Consider the following 23,270-nt stretch of genomic DNA (forward strand, 5'->3'; position numbering starts at 1 on the left):
GCTGTTGGAGTTTTAATTGGTCGGTTTTAGAGCCTTTTGAAGTTTCCCCTCGAGATTTGAATGATTTATAGTCAATAATTCCGCTTGGTAGTTCTATTTAAGACCACTAAGTGGCAGTGTTGTCAAATGCAGAATTTCTGGATATGAATCATATGATGGGCCTACTAATGATCACAAACTACAAGATTATTGGGCTGGTTTCCTGGACATAGATTTAGGCCTAGACTAAAATCAATGCTCAAAGAAGAATCCCCATTTAAATAGGTTTTTAGACTAGACTAAGACTAGGCTTAATCTCTGTCCCGGAAACCAGCCCTGTAAGTAAGGTATACCTTCTATCGCATAAATCTGGTCGGGAGATCAAATGAGCCAATGCCTTTTTATTTTTCTTTAAAAAAACAAAACATGTTGAAAGTGTTAAAATGTGACCACTTGGGAAGCAAAGTGCTTATACCAAGATGACAGTGATTCAAAATACGACAATGAATAAAAAAAATGCGTCAAGTAATACTAAAAATAGAGCATAAAATCAATAAAATGTTACAGAAATGCATGAAATAAACAACATGGGCAAAAAGACCACAGTTACCAGATAGAGAAGAGAAAAGTCCATCGCAATCAAGCTTGGTGTCAATTCAGGAAGTACACTGAAATTCCAACTCCAACTTCTCTTCAATGCTTTCCAATGAGGAAAATGTCGAATTGCAAATGGAATTTGGTTAACTTTCTGAATTTACTGGAATTGACCCCAACCCTGATCGCAATAAAACGAACACTGCCAAGTGCTGGGGTAAATATATATCTGCTTCATTTGTCAGTTTAGAACAATAAAATATAGGCCTCTGAGCAACCACTTGCCTTTGTCCTAACGTTGCCTGCAAAAATACCAAGAAAAGTGACATATCCTGACAGTTTCTTTAAAAAGTACACATACTGAGCTTTATTTTACATCTGAGCAAGACTCGAGTCAAGGTCACTATTTGTTACAAATAGTATCAAAAGAAGCCTTAATTTTCATTTTTCTGCAAGACGCTTTAACAAGAAAACAAATGGCTTTCCTGTGTTCAAAGCTTATTTTCATATATACCAGTATATATATTCTAAAAAAAGAACAAAACAAAAAATTCACTGAAAATATACACCGAGAAATTTAAACCAAGTTCAAAATACAAAAAAGCATTCAATTAATTCCAACTCAAAGGTAAAAGCTATAATCATAAAACGTTGATATTTTTTGCACCAACTGGCCGTTAATAAAAACAAAATGGAGGATAGGAGCCTTGAGAGGATGTTTCCTTGACAACATGTGATTGACATCCCTCCATCTTCCTTGTGATAGTGCAGTCAGTCTAAAGAGGTCAGGCCGCAACCCAAACACGTGGTCTGAAATCCAGTGAGAGAGGGGACAGGGGAGTGTTGAGGGTCGAACATAGTGGGCTGTACAAAGGAAAGGAACGGAGGTGGCAAATAACTTAGGAATAACTTAGAAACAGGTGTTGGGGTATGTGTGGGGAGGTGTTAATTGTGTTTGACAAAGTGAAATCGCTGAACTGTTTTCAGTGCAGTGCCTTGGATTGAGATAGAGCTGCTTGTAAGGAGAAAAAAAGGCGTGAGGGGGCTGGTGAGTGAGGGGGCTGGGGAGTTGCATGCGGTTGGATGATGGTCTTTAGTAGTGATTGTCTTGTTCAGTTCAGAGTTTCTACAGCAGATAGGAGAGTCACTGCAGGAGAGGAGTATAAAGTCAAGTTCGGGGGGTGTATTCCTCTGAGAACGGGAGTTGAGGCTTGGGGGTCGGAGATAAGGTGGAGGAGGGTTCATGGAATCTAGCAGGCCTCCATCTCTAACAGAGGGGCCATAGCTGCTGCCTTCGCTTTGCACGACGTGGAGAAAGCGTTCCGTTTTCCTCCTGAAGTAGAGAGAGAGAAACATTGTCAGTTCAATCGGCAACAACAGAGGGCCTAAACGTGTCCATAGTGATTGCTGTCTTAGGTCATTTGCGAGTGCTGGCTGTCTTTCATACTGGTCAGAAACAGAGATGCAATGCACTTTTAACCCGTTCAGTCTGAGGGAAAATCCCTCACTAACTAAAAAGGAGCTCAAACACATGAAACCATAACAACACATTGCTGTCAACGTCGTCTGAAACCAGACAGTCTCACGCATCCCACATACAGTGAATGAGTGCTGCATCCTCACAATGCTACACACACACACACACACACACTACAGAGGACCTGGGCGAGTGAAGGAGCTCTACAGTTCTGCCGTCTTCAGAGAGCAGTAATGGCGTTGCCGACTGAACATTAGGTCGTAGGTTAGTGACAGGATGTGGCTTGGCATTAGCTTTGATCTCGCTCTGACATCAGGTCACTGTGACCCAAGCTGGCTCCATCTGCTCTGCCCCCTCTCTTACTGACACCCTGATGTCATCTACCTACTGCTACCGCTCTCTCTCTCTGAACGCAACCAGCCATCTAGTTAGGATACAGCCTCTTGTTGACATTTATGCTGCCACCGCTGTGTGTGGGCTGTGGGGAGGTAGAGAGAGTCTCCTCAAGCTGGGAAGGCACTTTACAGGGCCTTCAAAAAAGCCCCGCCGGCCACCATCCACCCATCCATGCAAGGGAAATTGTTTGTCAAACCACAAAAGTGGTTTTGCTCAAAATACTGGTCTGTGGCGAACGTAGCTAAAAGAGTTAGCTTCAGTTATTGACGGACGGGCGGTGTTGGTTATTTTCCAGCATCAAATAGAATCAGTGATCAAAGAGAGAGGGGGAAGAGATTCAGAGGTAGATGTCTGACCGGGTAGGGAGTGAAAGATGTGAGGAGAGAAAAGAGAGAGAAGGTGTATTAGTGGAAGGACCACTCCCTTGTGGTGAGGTCAGAGAAGAAGTGTGTTTTTGTGGGTTGAGAAGTCAGCTGAGCCCTGCAACTCCACCCTGGCACCACACACACACACACACACACACACACACACACACACACACACACACACACACACACACACACACACACACACACACACACACACACACACACACACACACACACTCTCCCCTCCCTCCAGATTGCTATACCACATGTGGATGAAAGGGAGTGGGACGGAGGCCGCCTTTCCCAGGGATGGCTGACCCTGAGCCTCCCGGGCGAAGGAGAGGAGGTACTGTTGTGAGGGCCGCAGAGAGAGACAGAGCCTCTGTCGCTGTTTATTTACCTCCACTGCCCCCTTTTTATCCCAGGATCTGAGAGCCCAGCCCTCAGCCCCAGCGCCCCCTTCCCGTCCTGGGGAGCTTTTTCCTTCCCTCCCGGCCACAAGATGAAAAGCCCTGGCTTAGTCCTTCCTGTCTTGGGAAAAAGGCTGGGGGGTGGAGGGGGCGATGGAGGGGTGTGGTGGTGGTGGGTCAGGAGGGGGCATCAGGCCAGGGCTTCACAGTAGACCCACCCGACACCAACACACAAACGCCGGGATTCAGGAGCAACTTGACCCCTTCCCTGCCCCCTCTCCCTCTGCCCACCTCCCCTCCCCTCAGTTAGCACTCAGGAATGCCGGCTGGACTTCTTTGCAGGAAATGAAACGCTCCTCTGTTCCAGTGGAGGCCGGGTCCTGGCTCTGGCTCTCTCTCTCCTTGGCCCAGGGAGGGGATGGGAGGTGGGGGGAGCGATTGAGACCAACGGGGCCCAGCCTCTGGGTCTTTGAAGCGTGGGAGGTTAAGATAACTGGCACGGCCCCGCGTCTCTCAATCGCCGCCTCCACCTTCCCGGGGCAAATCAAAGAGCCCGCAGCTGGGCCCGTCCCGCCTGCCTTCCACTACTCCTCCCCTTCTCCTTTCCCCCCTCCCTCCCCCCTCCTTCCCTTCGCTGCAGCGGCGCTCTGGGATTTCTTTTGGTTCCATGAAAAAGGAAAACACAACCGACAAATTACTGAAAATAAGCCAAATGGAGCGAGGTGCCTCCAACACAGGCAGGAGTGTAGACTTTACCAAGGCAGAGGGAGAGAGGGAGGAGGAGGAGGAGGAAAAAGAGAAAGAGAAAGGAAGAGTTCTGGGAGAGAAAGGAGAGGAGGAAATGCCAAATCAGCTGACTGTTTGTTGCCATGTCTGTCTCGACCACAAAGTCAGCAACCTAGACAGACAATGTTCTTATTTTATGAAATATGGGTTCAGAGATCAACTCCAAATCACAGAAACCCAGGAATTTGTACATCTCGACTGAAATTTACTCCAAGATGGCATTCAAATCTGGAAATAAACCTGATTCTTGTAATTTTCTCTGCCAAGTTTTCTAAATGGTCAGAATCAGGTTTTAACACAGCATTGGCTGGATGGAAAGGTAAATGGTGGCTATTCATATCCAACCAGTGATTGAGACAACGCATTAAGTTCAGGAAACAAAGTCAGACGACCAGAAAAAAACGGAGATGGCCAAACTTTGCACTGACTGTGCTCCGTCTTGCAGAGATAATCACCCTGCTGTGAAGAGTTTAAACTATGCTTTTGTTTAGCGACTCCCTCTCGGCTCAGGAAGTCTCACTTTCTCTATTAAATTGTGACACTGCCACAACCGGCAACCATCAGCTTGAGAAGGAAGAGGTAAAACGGAAGAAGAAAACTGATGTTATTAACAACTGGCTTCGTCCTGTCAGCACTTTCTCTGGCCGGGAGACAGAACATTAAAAGGAAAACCTAGAATAGCTCTGTCTGTCATTTCTAACCTCCAACCAAAAGTCAGGGTGGTTTGGTGGGAGAAACGTTGTTGTTCTTGTCTGGGCTGGGAACACCGACAATGGTATTGTTGATAACGGTGGGATGTTTCGGGGGGGTTCAGTTAAAACAGAACGAGGGAGAGGGGGATGAGAAGAAAAGAGAAAGGGAAGTGGATAAAGGAGGTTTCTGTCTATACGAGGCTAGAGGAAGGGAGAGGGGAGGGTTTTTGATTGTGGGGAGAGGAACGGTAGGGGGTAAGGCTCCCGCCCACCGAGCCACCAAAAGCCCAAACCTCAGGCATGTGCTGGTGAGACTGAGGTAGAGTTGGGGGTCTGGGGGTAGGAGCCCTGTCTCCTTACCCCTCTACCCACATCTGATGCGCCGTCGCTGGGGGCCTGAGCTGCTGAAGTCTGGCCAAGCGCGGCGTAGTGTGGTGTGCCCCCGCAGTACTGCACAGCTACAAAGCTGGAGCTGGGGGCTGGAGGCCAGGGCGGCACTATCAAAGGGCTCGTACAATGACTGCTCCCTCTGCTGCGGCGCACTTCAAAGGAGCCCCACCGCCACTCAGACTCACCATCGGATGGGAGGGAGGGAGGGAAAAGAGGGGAGAACGGGGAGGAAAGACGGGACAGAGAGAGAAAGAGAGTAGGAGGAAAGAGAGGGAGAGAAACCCCCCTACAATAGGAGCCACATTTTGTTCAGCAGAAGTAGAAACTCAGCCACATCTCAAAACAGAGTTTCGTGTTTATAAAGAATTAAATAGAGAAAGAAAAAAACATCTTCCTGCGACCCCTCTCCCCTTCCCATCTCTCCCCTCTGTTACCTGCGGGCCTTTTATGATCCAGAGATAACGACTCAGAAGGGGGGACGTTTTACAAGGCAGCACACCCCCACCACCCCCTCAATCTGCAGAGTCTCAAGGAGCCACCGGGGAGAGACAGAGAAGGGGGGAGGGAAGGAGAAGGAGAGGAAGTAGAGAAGACATGACAAAACCCAGCAGGGAGGGAGAGGCTCTACCCTCATACGGTCACTCCCTGCAGCTGGCCAGACATCGGCACAATAGGCCAGTGACTCAACCAAAACAAACCCACAGACCCAGTCTAAACAGAAAGCCCCACTTTAGGTGATTCGCTGTGTCCTAAATGGCACCCATCCCAAATGGCACCCTATTTAGTGCACTACTTTTGGCCAGGACCCATAGATTTCTGGTCAAAAGTAGTGCACTATATAGGGAATAGGGTGCTATTGGGGATGCACAACTCAGTCGCACACATGTAAACTAGAGGTCCCCAAGTGCCCCTAAGAAGTATCAAAGAGAGCCCTTTTCTCTGAAGGAGGAGAGGCAAGAGATTAAGTCCAGGGTTTGATTAAAACCTGCGCGATAGACTCGGGCGGGCACACCTGCATAGTTTAGACATTCCACTACAGCTGCTACACCCCTGGAAGGCCACAAGTGCTGAGGTTGTCTTTTTCTCCTTCACAGGGCTCTGCTGTGTGTGTGTGTGTGTGTGTGTGTGTGTGTGTGTGTGTGTGTGTGTGTGTGTGTGTGTGTGTGTGTGTGTGTGTGTGTGTGTGTGTGTGTGTGTGTGTGTGTGTGTGTGCGAGCGAGCGCGAGAGGGGACATTTCCGTTTCTACTTCCTAACCCACAGTAACATTAGCCGGTGGCTGTCGCCCTGATTTATGCCAAGGCCACTCTTTTTTTTCCTTCTTTGTGAAGTCTAGTTTTAAAGAGGAGGCAGGAGATCCCTCTCCTCTACTCTGCTGAGCTGAGACGCTCAGAGCAAGACCCTGAGTGTTTCACAGCCCCCCGAAACCATTCCAATTATCCCAGGTCACTAATAACGCTGTGGTGGTGGGGTGTGTGTGTCCTCCACTGTGGCCTTAAGGCAACCAGCACCAAATCAAACCAGCTCTGGAACTGAAGGTAAGACTCTGAACCCTGCCTGACTGCAGCCGGAGAGTGCGGCTGGCTGTTTGAGAGAGGGGGTGAAAGTGAGGAGAGAGAGGGGGAGAAAGTGAGGAGAGAGAGGGGGAGAAAGGGAGGAGAGAGAGGGATGAGGGGCAGAGAGAGAGTGGAATGACAGTTGGGAGAAGGAGAACTCTCGAGCACAAGAGGAATTTTATTTTTTGCCCTCTCCCTCCCTCCCCCTTGCTCCCCCCCCACACCCTCCCACCCCCACCCCTTGCTCATCAAAGCCTGACAGCTGACTTCTGCCTCCACACATCACAGGCAAACACACGGGGCTAGAGAGAGAGAGAGAGAGAGAGAGAGAGAGAGAGAGAGAGAGAGACCACTACAGTCAACGCTCTGTACCGCACTAGTTCACCAGCTACCGACACAAACACACCATCTGTGGCCTCCAAACCATTTTTAGTTAGGGCAGTTGAAAAAAAGACATTCAAACAGCCAAGATGAATCCCCCCCCCAAAAAACTAAATGCAAAACGTAGAGCTACAGATTTACTGACTCGCACGAAAAAACTGGGGAAATTCAAGTTTGCTCTCACAGAGCTATCCGGTTACCGGGTGGAAACAAAAGAGCACGTTCATAAGAGTTGGACTGAGATGACTCCGTCAGTTACAACACTGGGGAGTTTTTGTGAACCTTTGTGACTCATGGCCCACGCTCTTCATCAGATTGAAAAGGCCACCTTAGTTAGTAGTCGTCTCCCTTTGTGACAAATGCGCAGTGGCTGAAAAGTAGATAGCCTTAAGGACATGTGTGTTTCCCGACCAGATACACATCTCCCTGTGAATCAGACAGGCTGAGTCAGACAATGAGACTAACAGGGAGAGAGAGAGAATGAGTCAAGAGAGACAGAGTGACAAGTTATGAGTGTCAGAACGAAAGAGTGTCAGAGAGAGAGGAAGAGAGAGAGAAAGTGTCAGAGTGAGAGGAAGAGAGAGAGAAAGTGTCAGAGTGAGGAAGAGAGAGAGAAAGAAAGTGTCAGAGAGAGAGGAAGAGAGAGGGAGGAAATACACATTTCACAATGTCAAACTAATAGCTGGATTCCCAGAGAGCTGTTTAACTGCGAGGTAAGATAACCAGCTGTTTGCTGGGTCTGGGGTCTGACCCACTGGGGATAACAAACAATTCACTCCAAGAAATGAAACACTGTTGAACTGCTGCACTCATTGGTGTGGCCTTTTCAGCCAGACATTTAAATCTGTACAGCAGAAGAGAAAACACGGAGGTTGTATTGATCCTTACCCTCCTTTAAAGGGGTATTCTGATTAATCATGCCCTGCAAATTAATGTGCAGACAATATCAACAAAAATAAACAAGAACATCCGCCGTGTCCTTTCAGAGTGAATAGATAGACACACTCCATTACAAAACCATTGCAATCGAGGCGAGGGCGGATATAAAAAGAAATAGACAAGTAAGTTCATTTAAAGACGTTCGCTGCCTGAAGTCTGCCGTGCCAAACGCTAACCTCAATCCAGGCTCTTTGGGATCTACATAAATTGAGGAGTCGTGGCAGTCCTCTCTGGTATTATGCATATGAGTTTAAGGTTGTCACAATGAATCAGCCGTGGTGTCCATCCTGCCTCGGAGAGACACAGCTAATTATTGGATCACGGATAAAGTCTCTCCGCCTTTGAAAAGAGGAAGAGGCGAAGTGTGGCCGGCGAATAAGAGAAAAATGGTCCAATTTAGGTACAGAGGGGGGAGCCACCGGTCAAGAATCAAACAAGTGGAAAACCTTTGTCTGGTTCTGATTTCGTTGTAAGATTTGCCCTACAGAGAGAGAGAGAGAGAGAGAGAGAAAGAGAGAGATAAGAGAGTGAGAGAGAAAGAGAGAGAGAAAGAGAGAGAAAGAGAGAGAAAGTGAGAAAGAGAGGGATAAAAGAGAGTGAGAGAGAAAGAGAAAGAGATAAAATAGAGAGAAAGAGATAAAGAGAGAGATAAGAGAGAGAGAGAGAAAGAGAGAGAAAGCGAGAAAGAGAAAGAGAGAGAAAGAGTTGAAAGAGAGAGGATGCCATAAAAATGCAGACAGCAGGATGTTATAAGATTAACCTCAGAGAGAGAGAGAGAGAGAGAGAGAGAGAGAGAGAGAGAGAGAGAGAGAGAGAGAGAGAGAGAGAGAGAGAGAGAGAGAGAGAAATCTAATGGTAGAAAGGAGGGCATGCATTTATTTCACCCCGTTTAAAGCCTGGTGACACTTTGGTCCAAAAGCTCTACATGTTTGTGTCTGTTACTGGCGCTGGTCACAACTTACCCAATGACAAACTGACGCTTTTCACAAAGAACAACCCCAACCAAATAAACCCCACAACATTTGACTGTTTACGTAGTGCTTTATGTGTTATAGTGCTCGTACAGCACAGCAGCACCCTCCACACTTCACACCAAACCGACAACAAATCTCTATCAAACGATGTGATTTGACAGTATTCTCGTGGAGCGTGGTGTTTCATAGCTTTCCTGAGCCCAGATGTAGTCTGGAAGGTCTAGTCTCCATTCAGGGTCGGGTAGAACAGAAAACATGCAAACCATCTGGGCCTAGGCTGCATGCCTCCCAAATGGCACCCTATTCCATATAGTGCACTAGGTCCATAGGGGTATGGTAGTGCACTATGTAGGGAATAGGGTTCCATTTGGGACGGAACCTCCCACTCCTCCAGGAATATCTGCTGCTATGAAGAGGCCAGACTAGAAAAAGGTCTGTTCTGTAACATCTTTCGGTCATGCAGAGCACTTTGTCCATTTTCGTGATGGAGTTACGTCTAATAAGGACATCAGTTTGGATTTAAGACAGGACTCATCAACAACAGTTTCTCAGCCACGCACTGCAACGTTCACACAGAGGAGTCAGATGGTCATCTCACTAGCCAGACACAAGACTGTCAATGGAGTGGCCAGGTCAATATACACCCAGAACACAATCACACACACACACCCAGAACACAATCACACACACACACCCAGAACACAATCACACACACACACCCAGAACACAATCACACACACACACCCAGAACACAATCACACACACACACCCAGAACACAATCACACACACACACCCAGAACACAATCACACACACACACCCAGAACACAATCACACACACACACCCAGAACACAATCACACACACACACCCAGAACACAATCACACACACACACCCAGAACACAATCACACACAGAACACAATCACACACACACCCAGAACACAATCACACACACACACCCAGAACACAATCACACCCAGAACACAATCACACACACACACCCAGAACACAATCACACCCAGAACACAATCACACACACACACAGAACACAATCACACACACACACACACCCAGAACACAATCACACACACACACCCAGAACACAATCACACACACACACCCAGAACACAATCACACCCAGAACACAATCACACACACACACCCAGAACACAATCACACACACACACCCAGAACACAATCACACACACACCCAGAACACAATCACACACAGAACACAATCACACACACACACCCAGAACACAATCACACACACACACCCAGAACACAATCACACACACACACCCAGAACACAATCACACACACACACCCAGAACACAATCACACCCAGAACACAATCACACACACACACCCAGAACACAATCACACACAGAACACAATCACACACACACACCCAGAACACAATCACACACACACACACACCCAGAACACAATCACACACACACACCCAGAACACAATCACACACAGAACACAATCACACACACACCCAGAACACAATCACACCCAGAACACAATCACACACACACCCAGAACACAATCACACACACACACACCCAGAACACAATCACACACACACCCAGAACACAATCACACACACACCCAGAACACAATCACACACACACCCAGAACACAATCACACACACACCCAGAACACAATCACACACACACACCCAGAACACAATCACACCCAGAACACAATCACACACACACCCAGAACACAATCACACACAGAACACAATCACACACACACACCCAGAACACAATCACACACACACACCCAGAACACAATCACACACACACACCCAGAACACAATCACACACACACCCAGAACACAATCACACACAGAACACAATCACACACACACACCCAGAACACAATCACACACACACACCCAGAACACAATCACACACACACACCCAGAACACAATCACACACACACACCCAGAACACAATCACACACACACCCAGAACACAATCACACACACACACCCAGAACACAATCACACACACACACCCAGAACACAATCACACACACACCCAGAACACAATCACACACACACACCCAGAACACAATCACACACACACCCAGAACACAATCACACACACACACCCAGAACACAATCACACACACACACCCAGAACACAATCACACACACACACACAGAACACAATCACACACACACACACACACAGAACACAATCACACACACACATACACACACACACACACACACACACACACACACACACACACACACACACACACACACACACACACACACACACACACCTCACTCCTTGAAACTTAACACCATTGACACCACAGGAGGTTGGTGGCACCTTAATTGGGGAGGACGGCCTGGTGGTAATGGCTGGAGCAGAATAAGCAGAATGCTATCAAACACGTGGCTTGATGCCATTCCATTGGCTCCATTCCAGACCTTATTATGAGCCGTCCTCCCCTCAGCAGCCTCCACTGAGTGACACAATGACCATGGTGAGTGTAGGGTGGACCCTGTAGGATTAGTCTGTAAACAGTATACAAGGCTTGACACATACTACCAGACCAGACGGGCATGACTGGAGGGGGGGTCTTACCATTTCTGCTCAGATGTACGCCGTTTTCATTCTCTGGCCTGTACCTGCAGAAAATGGCATCTTTTAACATGTTTGTCTTCACATAAGGCATGTCCAGGTGAGGAAAAGAAAGCCAATTGGGTTAATGGAACGTCTCACCACAAACTAAAGCAGAAATTCAATCAATCTAATGTTTTTATAAAGCCCTTTTTACATCAGCAGATGTGCTATACAGAAACCCAGCCTTAAACCCCAAACAGCAAGCAATGCAGATGTAGAAGCCACTTGATAATAGGTATGGAAATGGTAATATAGCACGCGGTCTACATTATAGCTGGACCGATAGTGATTCGATTTTGAAATATATATTTTTCCCCCAATAGGTTCCTACACAACAGTGCAGTGTTTACATAGAGCTTTAAACTAAGAGCACAGTGGCAGAGACATACAGCAGGTAAACCAATAGAGTGCAAAGCCCAGCGAGTAGTTAAGAAGCCAACCAGCATTTACAGACTAATCCCAAAGTAGGTGGAGTGGAGCGGGGGGTGAGAGAGAGGGGGATGGATGGAGAAAGGAGAGAGGGAGGGAGTACAAAGGAGAGGTGCAGGTTGAGTGACACTGGTACCTGCATGGTGGTTCTGAAAGCCCACTCTAGTGAGGGCGGAGGGGTCGAATGGAGTTCTATGGGGGTCTGGAGAGGGAGGAGGAGGAGAGGGGTGGTTATGGGTGGATGGGGCTGAAACCTTTCATGCATAATCCAGGTGAAACTACCCACATGGTCAAAGTGGGGCCTCTTGATTGGTTATTTCTAGGGAAATGCAGCTTCCCCAATACTGTGTGACAAGCATGGCACAACACCTGGCTATGATTATCTCAGCATTACAGGGGCCTGTTTCACAGTGACAAGACCTTTTATTGCTTGTGGTGCATGTAAGTGTTAAAATGACTTAGGCTAGTGTGAGAGACGAACACAAAAGAGACTGCATGGAGAGTTTGTAAAGGACAAACTGAACACTCATCACCTCATAGAACTACAATCGAGAGGAAAAAGGGAGAGGGGGAAAAGACAGGGAGAGAAAGAGAGGGAGAGAAAGAGAGGAAAAGAGAGGGAGAGAAAGAGAGGAAAAGAGAGGGAGAGAATTAGAGGGAGAGAAAGAGAGGAAAAGAGGGAGAGAGAGTGAGGAAAAGAGGGAGAAAAAGAGAGGGAGAAAAAGAGAGGCAAAGAGAGGGAGAGAAAGAGAGGAAAAGAGAGGGAGAGAAAGAGAGGGAGAGAGGAAAATAGGGAGGAAAAGGAAGGGCGCGAGAGGGAGGAAAAGAGAGGGAGAGAGAGACGGAGAGCGAGAGAGAGGGATGAAAAGAGAGAGAAAGATGGAGAAAGGGAGGGAGAGAAAGGAAAAGAGAGGGAAAGAGAGAGGGAGACACAGAGAGGGAGAGACAGTGGTAGGAAAAGAGAGGGAGAGAAAGAGAGGGAGAGAAAGAGAGGGAGGAAAAGAAAGAGAAAGAGGGAGAGAAAGGGAGGGCAAGAGAGGGAGAGACAGAGGGAGAGACAGAGGGAGGAAAAGGCAGGGAGATAAATGGTTGAGGGAGAGGGAGGAAAAGAGAGAGGGAGAGAAAGAGAGGGAAGAAAAGAGAGGGAGAGAGAGAGGGGAGAGAGGGAAAGAAAGATAGGAAGAGAAAGAGAGGGAGAAAGAGAGAGAGGGAGAAAGAGGGAAAGAGAGAGAAAAAGCAAAATTGGGAAAAAGAGAGAGAGAGAGAAAGGGAAAAAGAGAGGAAGAGAGGGAGGAAAAGGGGGAGAGGTTGGTTACCTGCAGCCGGTTCCTGGATCTTCTCCCTCTTCCGCTTCTTCTTCTTTCCCTAGAAAATATAGAGGTGAACGCTTAAAGTGTGGCTCCAGCACTCACCCTCACTCCACCACGCTTAGTCCTGCTGCCGTTTGCCCTGTTCACTCATCCCCCGCCGGGCAGCCAACCAGCACTCCTCGCTCTCTGGGCCTGCAGCCAATCACCACGCTGGGATTGTTCAGAGGGGCTGACCATCTCTACTCCCTGCCTATGAGAGCTGGCTGTCTCCATCCTCTCCACACCTGACTTTAGAATAGTGTGCTCTCTAACAAACACAGACATGTTTGGTAGGATCCATTCCAGAATGTTAGGTTTTGAACCCCACCCTTGCCTACCAATCGGAACAAGTAGAAAACATGTCTGTCCTCTCCTCGCCTGTATCAGTGTGTGCTCTCTAACAACCTATAATGAACAAAACGTCCATCACCATTCTTATATAAAGACTTAAAGTGTAGCAGCAGCAGCGTATGTAGTCTTTTTCAGTCTCCTAACACCAAACATCAATATGTAATTAAAACATAAACATGTGGCTATATATTACTTGGGAGAGCTGGTCCTCGACTGATTACCATGGAGCGCATCAGTCAACCCCCCTCCAGCGAGCGCTGATCACTGAGCTCCACTGTGAGTAAGTGTGTGTGGATTTATAGCTTATACCCAAATCCCCCAGGGAGGGGGACTATAGGTGGAGATAGCAGCAGAACAGTCATTCTAGTCAAATATGAGCAGCACTTTGGTTTCCTGCTGCAAAGTCTACTAATCCACTTATTTATGATGAGCTAATCTGGGTTCCTCTCACACCGCTGTGGCAGACAGAGAGAGGAGAGAGGGAGGGAGGGGGGGAGGGGGGGCAGGTGATGTGTACAGTAGTCTATGACAGTGAGGATGTGTGTGTGTGTGTGTGTGTGTGTGTGTGTGTGTGTGTGTGTGTGTGTGTGTGTGTGTGTGTGTGTGTGTGTGTGTGTGTGTGTGTGTGTGTGTGTGTGTGTGTGTGTGTGTGTGTGTGTGTGTGTGTGTGTGTGGTACAGTACTATGAAGGGCTTAGTTTATGTCGGAGGGGTGCTTGGTGTTAAGTGTCTATGAGACTCATAAGCTGTGTTCGAATACCCATAAAAACATACAGCATACTACATACTTAATGAGTATGTATATACTACAGTATAGGGCAGAGCCCTATACTACTATACTACTAGTTCATTTTAGTATACCGTAAACGAGCGGTGTGCTTTCAGTTGAGCGTACTAGCGCTTCGCCTGTCTACCGGAAGTTGGCGCTGTTGCTATGCAACCTCTTGCTAGCTTGTTAGCATAACAAATGACTAGCTAGACATCTTACGATGTGTGTTCGTAAATTCAATCTGGAGTGCCAGAGAGCGCTCTGGGCGTTCGTAAACTCAGAGCTTTGTCAGATTGTCCGTTCGTTAATTCACGTTCGTTTCGCACTCTGAGTGTTCAGATCTCACGCTGGACGCTCTGGCCGAGGAGTAGGGTTGATCTGAGTGTTCTGACCTCACAACGGCAGTCAAGCAACCAAGCTAACTGGCTAACCTGCTAGCTACTTCCAGACAAAAATGAGAGAACAGCTCACTCTGACCATTTTACTCACCCTAGCAGAGCTGTTTAGGCAGTTTTCATGTTATCCAGAGAGTTGGTGACTAACTGTACTGCTGACAACAATTGAATTATGCTTTTTTGCCGACGACGTTTACTGACACCGGCCATATTCAACGGGTGTTGAGCGTTCATAAATTCATCATTTATTCTACACTCTGGCACACTCAGACGAGAGTGCTCTGAAATCGGAATAGATAGCCAGTCCATTGAGAACGCACACCAACTATACCACTTAGCTAAGCTAAGAATGCTGTGAATAAGTTGGGTAGTACCCAATAAGTTGGGTAGTTGATTAGATAGCATATAGTTAATATACTGGCAAGTTCAACAATGTATTAGTGGCCAACTAACGTTAGGTAGCTAGCTAACATGCCGGTACATACTGCTGTAATGATATGCTATGTGGTTCGTAAGGACAGCGTAGCTAACAAATTGTCAGCCAACATAACGTGCAACATAACTTATTTGAAAAGTCATTACTTTATTACATTGCTCAACATTTTCTTAACATTTGTCATAATTAGTTAAAGCAACGAATATGTATCCGCTCTCGTCAGACTTCGGCATATTAACCACCATTTTCTTCAAATCTGAAAATGTTGTGAAGCCACGCCTATTTTCTGAAGAATTTCATTATGGGTCCTAAAAGCACAGAAATAGTTTCCACTGCTTTCGTATTTTGGTGAATTTAGTACGACATCCGGGAACTTTTGGCATACTAACCTCCATACTATGACCAATAAGCATACTACATACTCAATTTACGTCACAATAGTACGGTTAGTATAAGTATTCGAAAGCAGGTATACGGTAGTAGAGGCCATCAGACACCATGAGGTCATCCTCTACTTCCTGGCTTATTGCTTTAGCCTATCAGATCAGTCCTTTCAGATCTGTCAACACCAATGGGGTCAGGGCAAAAGACTAAAGTCTGTACTGCAATGTATTGTCCTGCTCTATGCCGTCCTGTCCTCTACTCCCTGTCCTGCAGTGTTTCCCCCAGCGTGGTGTGGTGGCGGCGGGGCGGCGGAGGCAGAAGGTGAGAGGTGCTGAGGGGGCTGTCCAAAGAGAAGGCAGGTGAACACTACAAAGAGCCCCTGTCGTGGTGGAGTGAAAGTGAGTGCTGGAGCCACACTTTTTAACAACGGCAGGCGCTAGCATACAGTCACATACACACACACACACACGGAACAGTCTCACACACACATATATGGAACAGACACACACACCTAGATGAACATGACATATTACTAACATAACAGGTGCCCTGACACACACACACACCTCTTGTTGCTGTGCCATCTGAAATCACACAGTAATCTACTCATCACTAAGTGCCTACGCTCTTGGTAGGGGCATCAACTCTGTTTACATATCCAAGGCTTCCATGTTGATACGGAACATCAAAGACTGGCAGCACCATCACAGGCCACTATTCTCAGTGTCGCATAATACTGAGTCTGTTACTAGAATCCATTATGGTGGTAATAATAGCATGGAAGTAGAGTGCTATGAATTACACATTAGGCTGTAGCATAGCAGCTAAAAATGGACACCATTATCATGGAAAAGGCTAATGTTTATTAGAATGTTGTAGCTAGCATTGTCTTTAGAAATCTAACACAGAATACTAGCTACTGTTCTGAAATTCATAAACAACATATAGCCTACATCAAAACTGAACAGGCCTGGGTTCAAAGAGCATTTTAAATCTTTTAAATACTTTAGCGGTGTTTGATCAACCTTGCCTGGATAAATATGACCAATGGAATAGCCCCAAAAGTGCAAACCCTGCTCATCTGGCACTCCAGGCAGACTCAAACACTCAAAAGTAATTGAAAGATTTCAAATACTAGTTGAACCCCGGTCAGAAAAATACAATCCCAGTTGACAAAATCACACACACAACACACCTCTCCGCTGCCAATCCGTTTCTATATGATACTTACATAATTATCTCTGGCGGACCATCCTGGGTAGAGCTGCATGTGGAGCTGCCGTTCCTTGCGGGCTAATTCGTAATACTTAGCTTGCTCTTCTCTGGATAAAGCATGCCACTGATTCAGTACGAGGAGAGAGACAAAAGGAAAAACAGCACACAGTCAATTACTGGTCTGCACTTTCAAGTTCCCTCCAAAGATCCCTCCAAAGTTCCCTCCAAAGACACGGGTGCTAGTGTTTTGCTACAGAAAAAAATCCTTTACAAAAATGTACAAACGTTTGGTAAAAAGAAATAGGGAATATATTTTTTTTTAAAGGGGGCGAACATGATGAAGAGATTAGCATATGGGCAAGAGAGAGAAAGAGAGAGAAAAAAAAATACTTTGATTTCATATCAAAACACTGGTTCCAATTTAGCGGCGCTTTTGCTTCAAACTATGTCAGCGGGCAATTACCGAACACAGGCCGCAAACAGAGCTTTGCTGTGGCTGGCTGGCTGGCCCAAACACCAGGGCTTTCTGTTAAGGCTTTAAACACGTTCTATCGGTCTCTTTCTCATTCACTTTCTTTCTTCTACTCCCAGTCTCAAAAGGAACACATTTTGTCATTTCCAAACCACACTATTATTATCTACGGTAAGTTTTAAGAAAAATAACATTTGGTTGAATGTCCGCCAGTCAGTCAGGTCGAAAGTGGATCTGTCTGATGAGGGGAAGTAACAGGTTAGGACAAGGAGAATGGTCATCGTGATTAGTCACTTGAAGGACCTTGATGTAGAAGAGTTGAAGGAACATCTCAAACATAGAAAGAGAATCCAGAGAAAGGAACCTCTAGCCAGTCCATCCATTATGACATCATTTGTATTTTGTATTTATTAGGGATCCTCATTAGCTGTTGCCAAGGCAGCAGCTACTCTTCCTGGGGTCCAAACACACTAAGGCACTTACGTTACATACGAAACAAAAGATAAAACAGTACATCGTATAACATTATTACACTCTCTCCATGATTTGCATGGGGAGGCCCGTTCTATGGATTCTATTTCTATGATCTGGAAGCCCTCTAGCTGAACGAGAGATGCTGTCAGGTGGTTATGGTTAACACAAGAACACAAATGGTGTCTTATGGACGTTTCCCTAGCACACATCATCACATTGTCACGGTTTCAGACCCTTGATTACAGAACAGGGGGTGGTTAACCGTTCTCCACCCCAGTCAGGGTGCTCTATCCTGGGTTCTCACATACGTACCCTCCGTCCCAGGATCTGGTTGATGGCGGCGCTCTCCTTAAGCGTGCACTCTGCCACAACGTTGGCCCTCATCTCCTTCATGTACAGCATGAAGGCATTCAGCGGCTTCTTGATGTGGGGTCTCTTGGGCTCCTGCTCCTTCCTCTGATCCTGGTGCTGAGGCTTCCTGGCAAAACAATTGGCGAGAAAAGAACAAGGGAGCGAGGTAAAGAAGAAGAAGGGAAAGGAGGCGGTACTAAAAAAAAAGAGAGGGGGACGGAGGAGGGAGGGTTGCGACGGAGAAACTGGGCGCCTCCGGAGTGTGAGAACAAACGGCAAGGGGTCTGTTTCGCCTCAGCCAATTGGGAGCGAGTGTGTGTGCGTGCGTGCGAGACGTTGCCACCACGCCAGGAGTCTTTAATCATGTACAGTCATACAGTCTTGGAGCTTTCAAGCGGAGAGAGAGATTACTTCACCAGTAATGGCAACTAAACCTTCCCCCCCAGCACACACACTGCCAATCGCTTAGTAGTCCCAGCGCCACAGTACCTTGATGTGTGTCTGTGTGTAGTGTGTGTGTCTCTGTCTCTGTGTGTCTCTGTGTCTGTCTGTCTGTCTGTCTGTCTGTCTGTCTGTGTGTGTGTGTGTGTGTGTGTGTGTGTGTGTGTGTGTGTGTGTGTGTGTGTGTGTGTGTGTGTGTGTGTGTGTGTGTGTGTGTGTGTGTGTGTGTGTCTCTCTCTCTGTTGGTATGCATGTTGTGATGCCAGGGGCCAAATGAAGCGTGGTGGGGCCCTTATCAGCTCTGTGAGGCCCTTGTTGCTTATCTCCTCACATCAAGGTGATAGGAGAGAAGGGAGGCTGGACTGCTGTGTTGTTGGGACATGTGGTTGAGTGGCCAAATACCTGGAAGTATCCTGAACTCAATGTGCTGCTAATACCATGAGGAGTAGAATAGTGAGGTGTGTTTTGGTAGGAATGTGTGTTTTCAGCGTAACAGTAGAGAGGGACATATGATGGGTTGTTTGAGCCCCCACACTCTACTCACGGCTGGCCCTGTGTGAAGTGGACCCAGACAGGGCCACTGTTTGGGGGACTCACATGTGCATCAGGTCGTTGTCGTGCTGGGGCTCGTGTTTGACCTGGGCGTTGACGATGGCCGGGTGGGGGATCCCTGTGGCGTGGGGGCCGGGGGGACCCGGGACCATGTGGTGGGAGAACCTGGAACAAGAACCCATGCATTAACTTTAGGAACTCGTCCTCTCTCTCTCCCCAACATACTCACACTAAGTGAAATAAGAGTTAAAAGATGTTAAAAGAAAACACAGGAGAGATGTTTGAGAAAAGTACAGTCGGGAAGCATCTGGGTCCAAAGCCTCTCCTGTCTATACCAGGACTGTCCTGGCATGTACCAACCAGAGAAGGGGTAGAGAGAAATGAGAAGGAAAGAGAGATATGGGAATAAAGAATCCAGGGGAGAGAGAGAGAGAGGCCTCATATGAGAGCTACTAACATAGTGCAGCTCAGAGGCAGCCGCTGACACAGGGAGTCTTTTGAGCAGCTAAATAGACAGCTGAATATGCGGGAGCACGTATGGGGCAGTCTGTTGGACTGGTCTGTTGGACATGTGCTGGGCACAGGGAGAACCAGTGTGGTGAGGTCACATCACTGACGAGACAGAGTCCATGGTCTGGATTTCCCGTCTGTCTGTCTGTCTGCCTGCCTGCCTGCCTGCCTGCCTGCCTGTCTGTCTGTCTGTCTGTCTGTCTGTCTGTCTGTCTGTCTGTCTGTCTGTCTGTCTGTCTGTCTGTCTGTAGGGTCACCTTTCTCAATGGATCCACATGTACAGTACTGTATATAGTTGGTCTCAATCTTCCCTTGTTGATTGGGTGGTTGTCTGTGTGTGTGTGCGTGTGCGTGTGCGTGTGCGTGTGTGTGTGTGTGTCATCCTAAACGTACCATCCCAGTGGGGGCGTGATCTGTCCCACTCCTCCAGGGGAGAGGGGGTAGAAGTTGGTCATGTCCGGCCCGGGGTGATGCCGCTGCATGCCTGTAGAGAGACAGGATGAGTGGTACTGTCCTGTATGAAAAGGAACAGAACATGCATTCAATGACCCGACCATGAAGATGACGCGTTGTCCCAACGTTGTTGAAACGTTGCTGTAATAGACACCATATTGTAAGTGTTTGATGCTTGTTATTGATACTGTACATTATTGTTAGAACATTTAATGACCGTGAATGAGGGGTAACCACACAGTAATATTTGGGTGTGCATGGACTCTCCCATCTTTTGAATGGTTTCTCCAGCATCTTTGAATGGTTTGATCCTGCATGTCACTGACATGACAAGGACATCTGTGCCATGCAGAGTTGGAATTCAGTGTATGAACTGTACGTGTGTGTTGCTGTGTGCCAAGTGTGTATTATTATAATAGATACAGAAAGGTTCACGTTTGCCCAATGTAGCCCTCCAGTCCCTCTAGTCCATCTAGTCCCCCCATGTGGCCCTCCAGTCCCTCTAGTCCCCCATGTAGCCCTCCAGTCCCTCTAGTCCATCTAGTCCCCCCATGTAGCCCTCCAGTCCCTCTAGTCCCCCATGTAGCCCTCCAGTCCCTTAGTCCCTCTAGTCCCCCTATGTAGACCCACCAGTCCCTCTAGTCCCCCATGTAGCCCTCCAGTCCCTTAGTCCCTCTAGTCCCCCTATGTAGCCCTCCAGTCCCTCTAGTCCCTCTATGTAGCCCTCCAGTCCCCCTAGTCCCCCCATGTAGCCCTCCAGTCCCTCTAGTCCCCCCATGTAGACCCACCAGTCCATCTAGTCCCCCTATGTAGCCCTCCAGTCCCTCTAGTCCCTCTATGTAGCTCTCCAGTCCCCCTAGTCCCCCCATGTAGCCCTCCAGTCCCTCTAGTCCCCCCATGTAGCCCTCCAGTCCCTCTAGTCCCCCTATGTAGCCCTCCAGTCCCTCTAGTCCCTCTATGTAGCCCTCCAGTCCCTCTAGTCCCCCCATGTAGCCCTCCAGTCCCTTAGTCCCTCTAGTCCCCCTATGTAGCCCTCCAGTCCCTCTAGTCCCTCTATGTAGCCCTCCAGTCCCCCTAGTCCCCCCATGTAGCCCTCTAGTCCCCCTAGTCCCCCCATGTAGCCCTCCAGTCCCTCTAGTCCTCCCATGTAGCCCTCCGGTCCCTCTAGTCCCCCCCATGTAGCCCTCCAGTCCCTCTAGTCCCCCCATGTAGCCCTCCAGTCCCTCTAGTCCCTCTATGTAGCCCTCCAGTCCCCCTAGTCCCCCCATGTAGCCCTCTGGTCCCTCTAGTCCCCCCCATGTAGACCCACCAGTCCCTCTAGCCCACCCCTCATGTAGCCCTCCAGTCCCCCCCATGTAGCCCTCCAGTCTCTCTAGTCCCCCCATGTAGCCCTCCGGTCCCTCTAGTCCCCCCCATGTAGCCCTCCAGTCCCTCTAGTCCCCCCATGTAGCCCTCCAGTCCCTCTTAGTCCCCCCATGTAGCCCTCCAGCCCCTCTAGTCCCCCCATGTAGCCCTCCAGTCCCTCTTAGTCCCCCCATGTAGCCCTCCAGTCCCTCTTAGTCCCCCCATGTAGCCCTCCAGTCCCTCTAGTCCCCCCCATGTAGCCCTCCAGTCCCTCTTAGTCCCCCCATGTAGCCCTCCAGTCCCTCTTAGTCCCCCCATGTAGCCCTCCAGTCCCTCTTAGTCCCCCCATGTAGCCCTCCAGTCCCTCTAGTCCCCCCCATGTAGCCCTCCAGTCCCTCTTAGTCCCCCCCATGTAGCCCTCCAGTCCCTCTAGTCCCCCCATGTAGCCCTCCAGTCCCTCTTAGTCCCCCCATGTAGCCCTCCAGTCCCTCTTAGTCCCCCCATGTAGCCCTCCAGTCCCTCTAGTCCCCCCATGTAGCCCTCCAGTCCCTCTTAGTCCCCCCATGTAGCCCTCCAGTCCCTCTAGTCCCCCCATGTAGCCCTCCAGTCCCTCCAGTCAGTGTTCATTAAGGCCCGTATCTCTCTCTGTGCTTCCTGTAATGCTCCCTACAGAGAGCATTCACTGGGGCCCTACCCTGTCACTGGCTCCTCAACACAGCTAAGCTCTCCCTCTCTTCATCCACGCTAGGCCTCTTGGGCTTCAAGGTCAAGGGCTCTCAGCCTCCCTCCGCTTGTTGTAGAGGCTGGCGAGAAGTTAAACTGGGATGGAAGGAGGGAGAGAGGTAGGAGGGGGAGGGTGAAGGAAATTAAGGACCCTAGTAAATGGATATGTCAGACTGGGAGCTATGGTCAATGGAGTGCTGTGTAGGCCTGTGTAGAAGGCCTGCAGTGGCACACACACACACACACACACACATAGAAGAGGAAGAAGGCAAACGCCTCCAGATTAACACCATCTCCTAATCCCAGATGGATCCTTCTCTCCACCCCCCTCTTTCTTCTCAGGCTGCAGTCTGAAGGGGTCTAACTCCCTCGGAGCGGCAGAGAGAGGAGGCTTATCTCCAAAGCCACTGTAGCAACGCTGGATTCCAGCACCCCCAGCCCACTTATTCACCACCCCAGTCTCAGGGTGCTCTGTAGGGCACTAGGGAGGGAGGGAAGGAAGGGGAGGGAGCGAAAGGAGGGGGAGCGTGAGAGAGAGGAGTGGAGGATGTAAGGAAGGGTAAGGAGCAAGGGGCGGAGGGAAAGTGAGAAGGTAGTGAAGGATAGGAAAGTCAGGAGGGAAGGGAGAGAGTGGGGGAGAGATAGAGATGGAGTGAGGGGAGCTCAGTGTTAACACTGTCACTCAAGGCACTAAAAAGGTGCGTAATTACTCGCTCACGTTCACATCAACATCCTTCCCACCGTTTTGCCCTGCTAGCCTTGCTTCTGAAACATTTTCATAACCTTATCCACGTGTAGACATAACTTGTATTTCAAAATATGATCTCGTTTTAAAATATCATATTTTAACTGTTACATTTTTTCATTGTAAATTTCAATGTGAAGTCTGAAGTCTGTTCAAAGGGCTCCGGAGTTTGACCTTCGATCCGACGTTACCACCCGGCACATATTAGAGCTTATTAGGACCCATAATAAGAACATCCATGATTTCTTAAATAATTAACGAGAAGATCAAAGTCCTGATCC

General features: G+C 48.3%; 1 protein-coding gene and 1 long non-coding RNA gene across 2 annotated transcripts in view; both read right to left on the bottom strand.

Annotated features, from left to right (window-relative positions):
- Positions 1-372: 372 nt before the first annotated feature.
- Positions 373-13,737, bottom strand: LOC120035024. The gene is made up of 4 exons (XR_005474102.1): positions 13,343-13,737; positions 12,163-12,228; positions 11,559-11,602; positions 373-1,906 (listed from the first exon to the last, which is right to left on the bottom strand). It is a non-coding gene; the product is annotated as an uncharacterized LOC120035024 (long non-coding RNA).
- A 2,210-nt stretch (positions 13,738-15,947) lies between these two features.
- The window catches only part of LOC120034764 (lymphoid enhancer-binding factor 1-like), a 45,772-nt gene continuing 38,449 nt past the window's right edge, over positions 15,948-23,270 (bottom strand). Inside the window, exons 5-9 of the mRNA XM_038981367.1 lie at positions 20,118-20,238; positions 19,260-19,379; positions 18,183-18,348; positions 16,941-17,048; positions 15,948-16,088 (exon numbers count right to left, since the gene is read on the bottom strand). Of these exons, the coding sequence (XP_038837295.1) occupies positions 15,948-16,088; positions 16,941-17,048; positions 18,183-18,348; positions 19,260-19,379; positions 20,118-20,238 (656 nt within the window). The remainder of the gene's footprint in view (positions 16,089-16,940; positions 17,049-18,182; positions 18,349-19,259; positions 19,380-20,117; positions 20,239-23,270) is intronic.

Source organism: Salvelinus namaycush, chromosome 42 (assembly GCF_016432855.1).
Source record: "Salvelinus namaycush isolate Seneca chromosome 42, SaNama_1.0, whole genome shotgun sequence".
Classification (NCBI taxonomy): domain Eukaryota; kingdom Metazoa; phylum Chordata; class Actinopteri; order Salmoniformes; family Salmonidae; genus Salvelinus; species Salvelinus namaycush.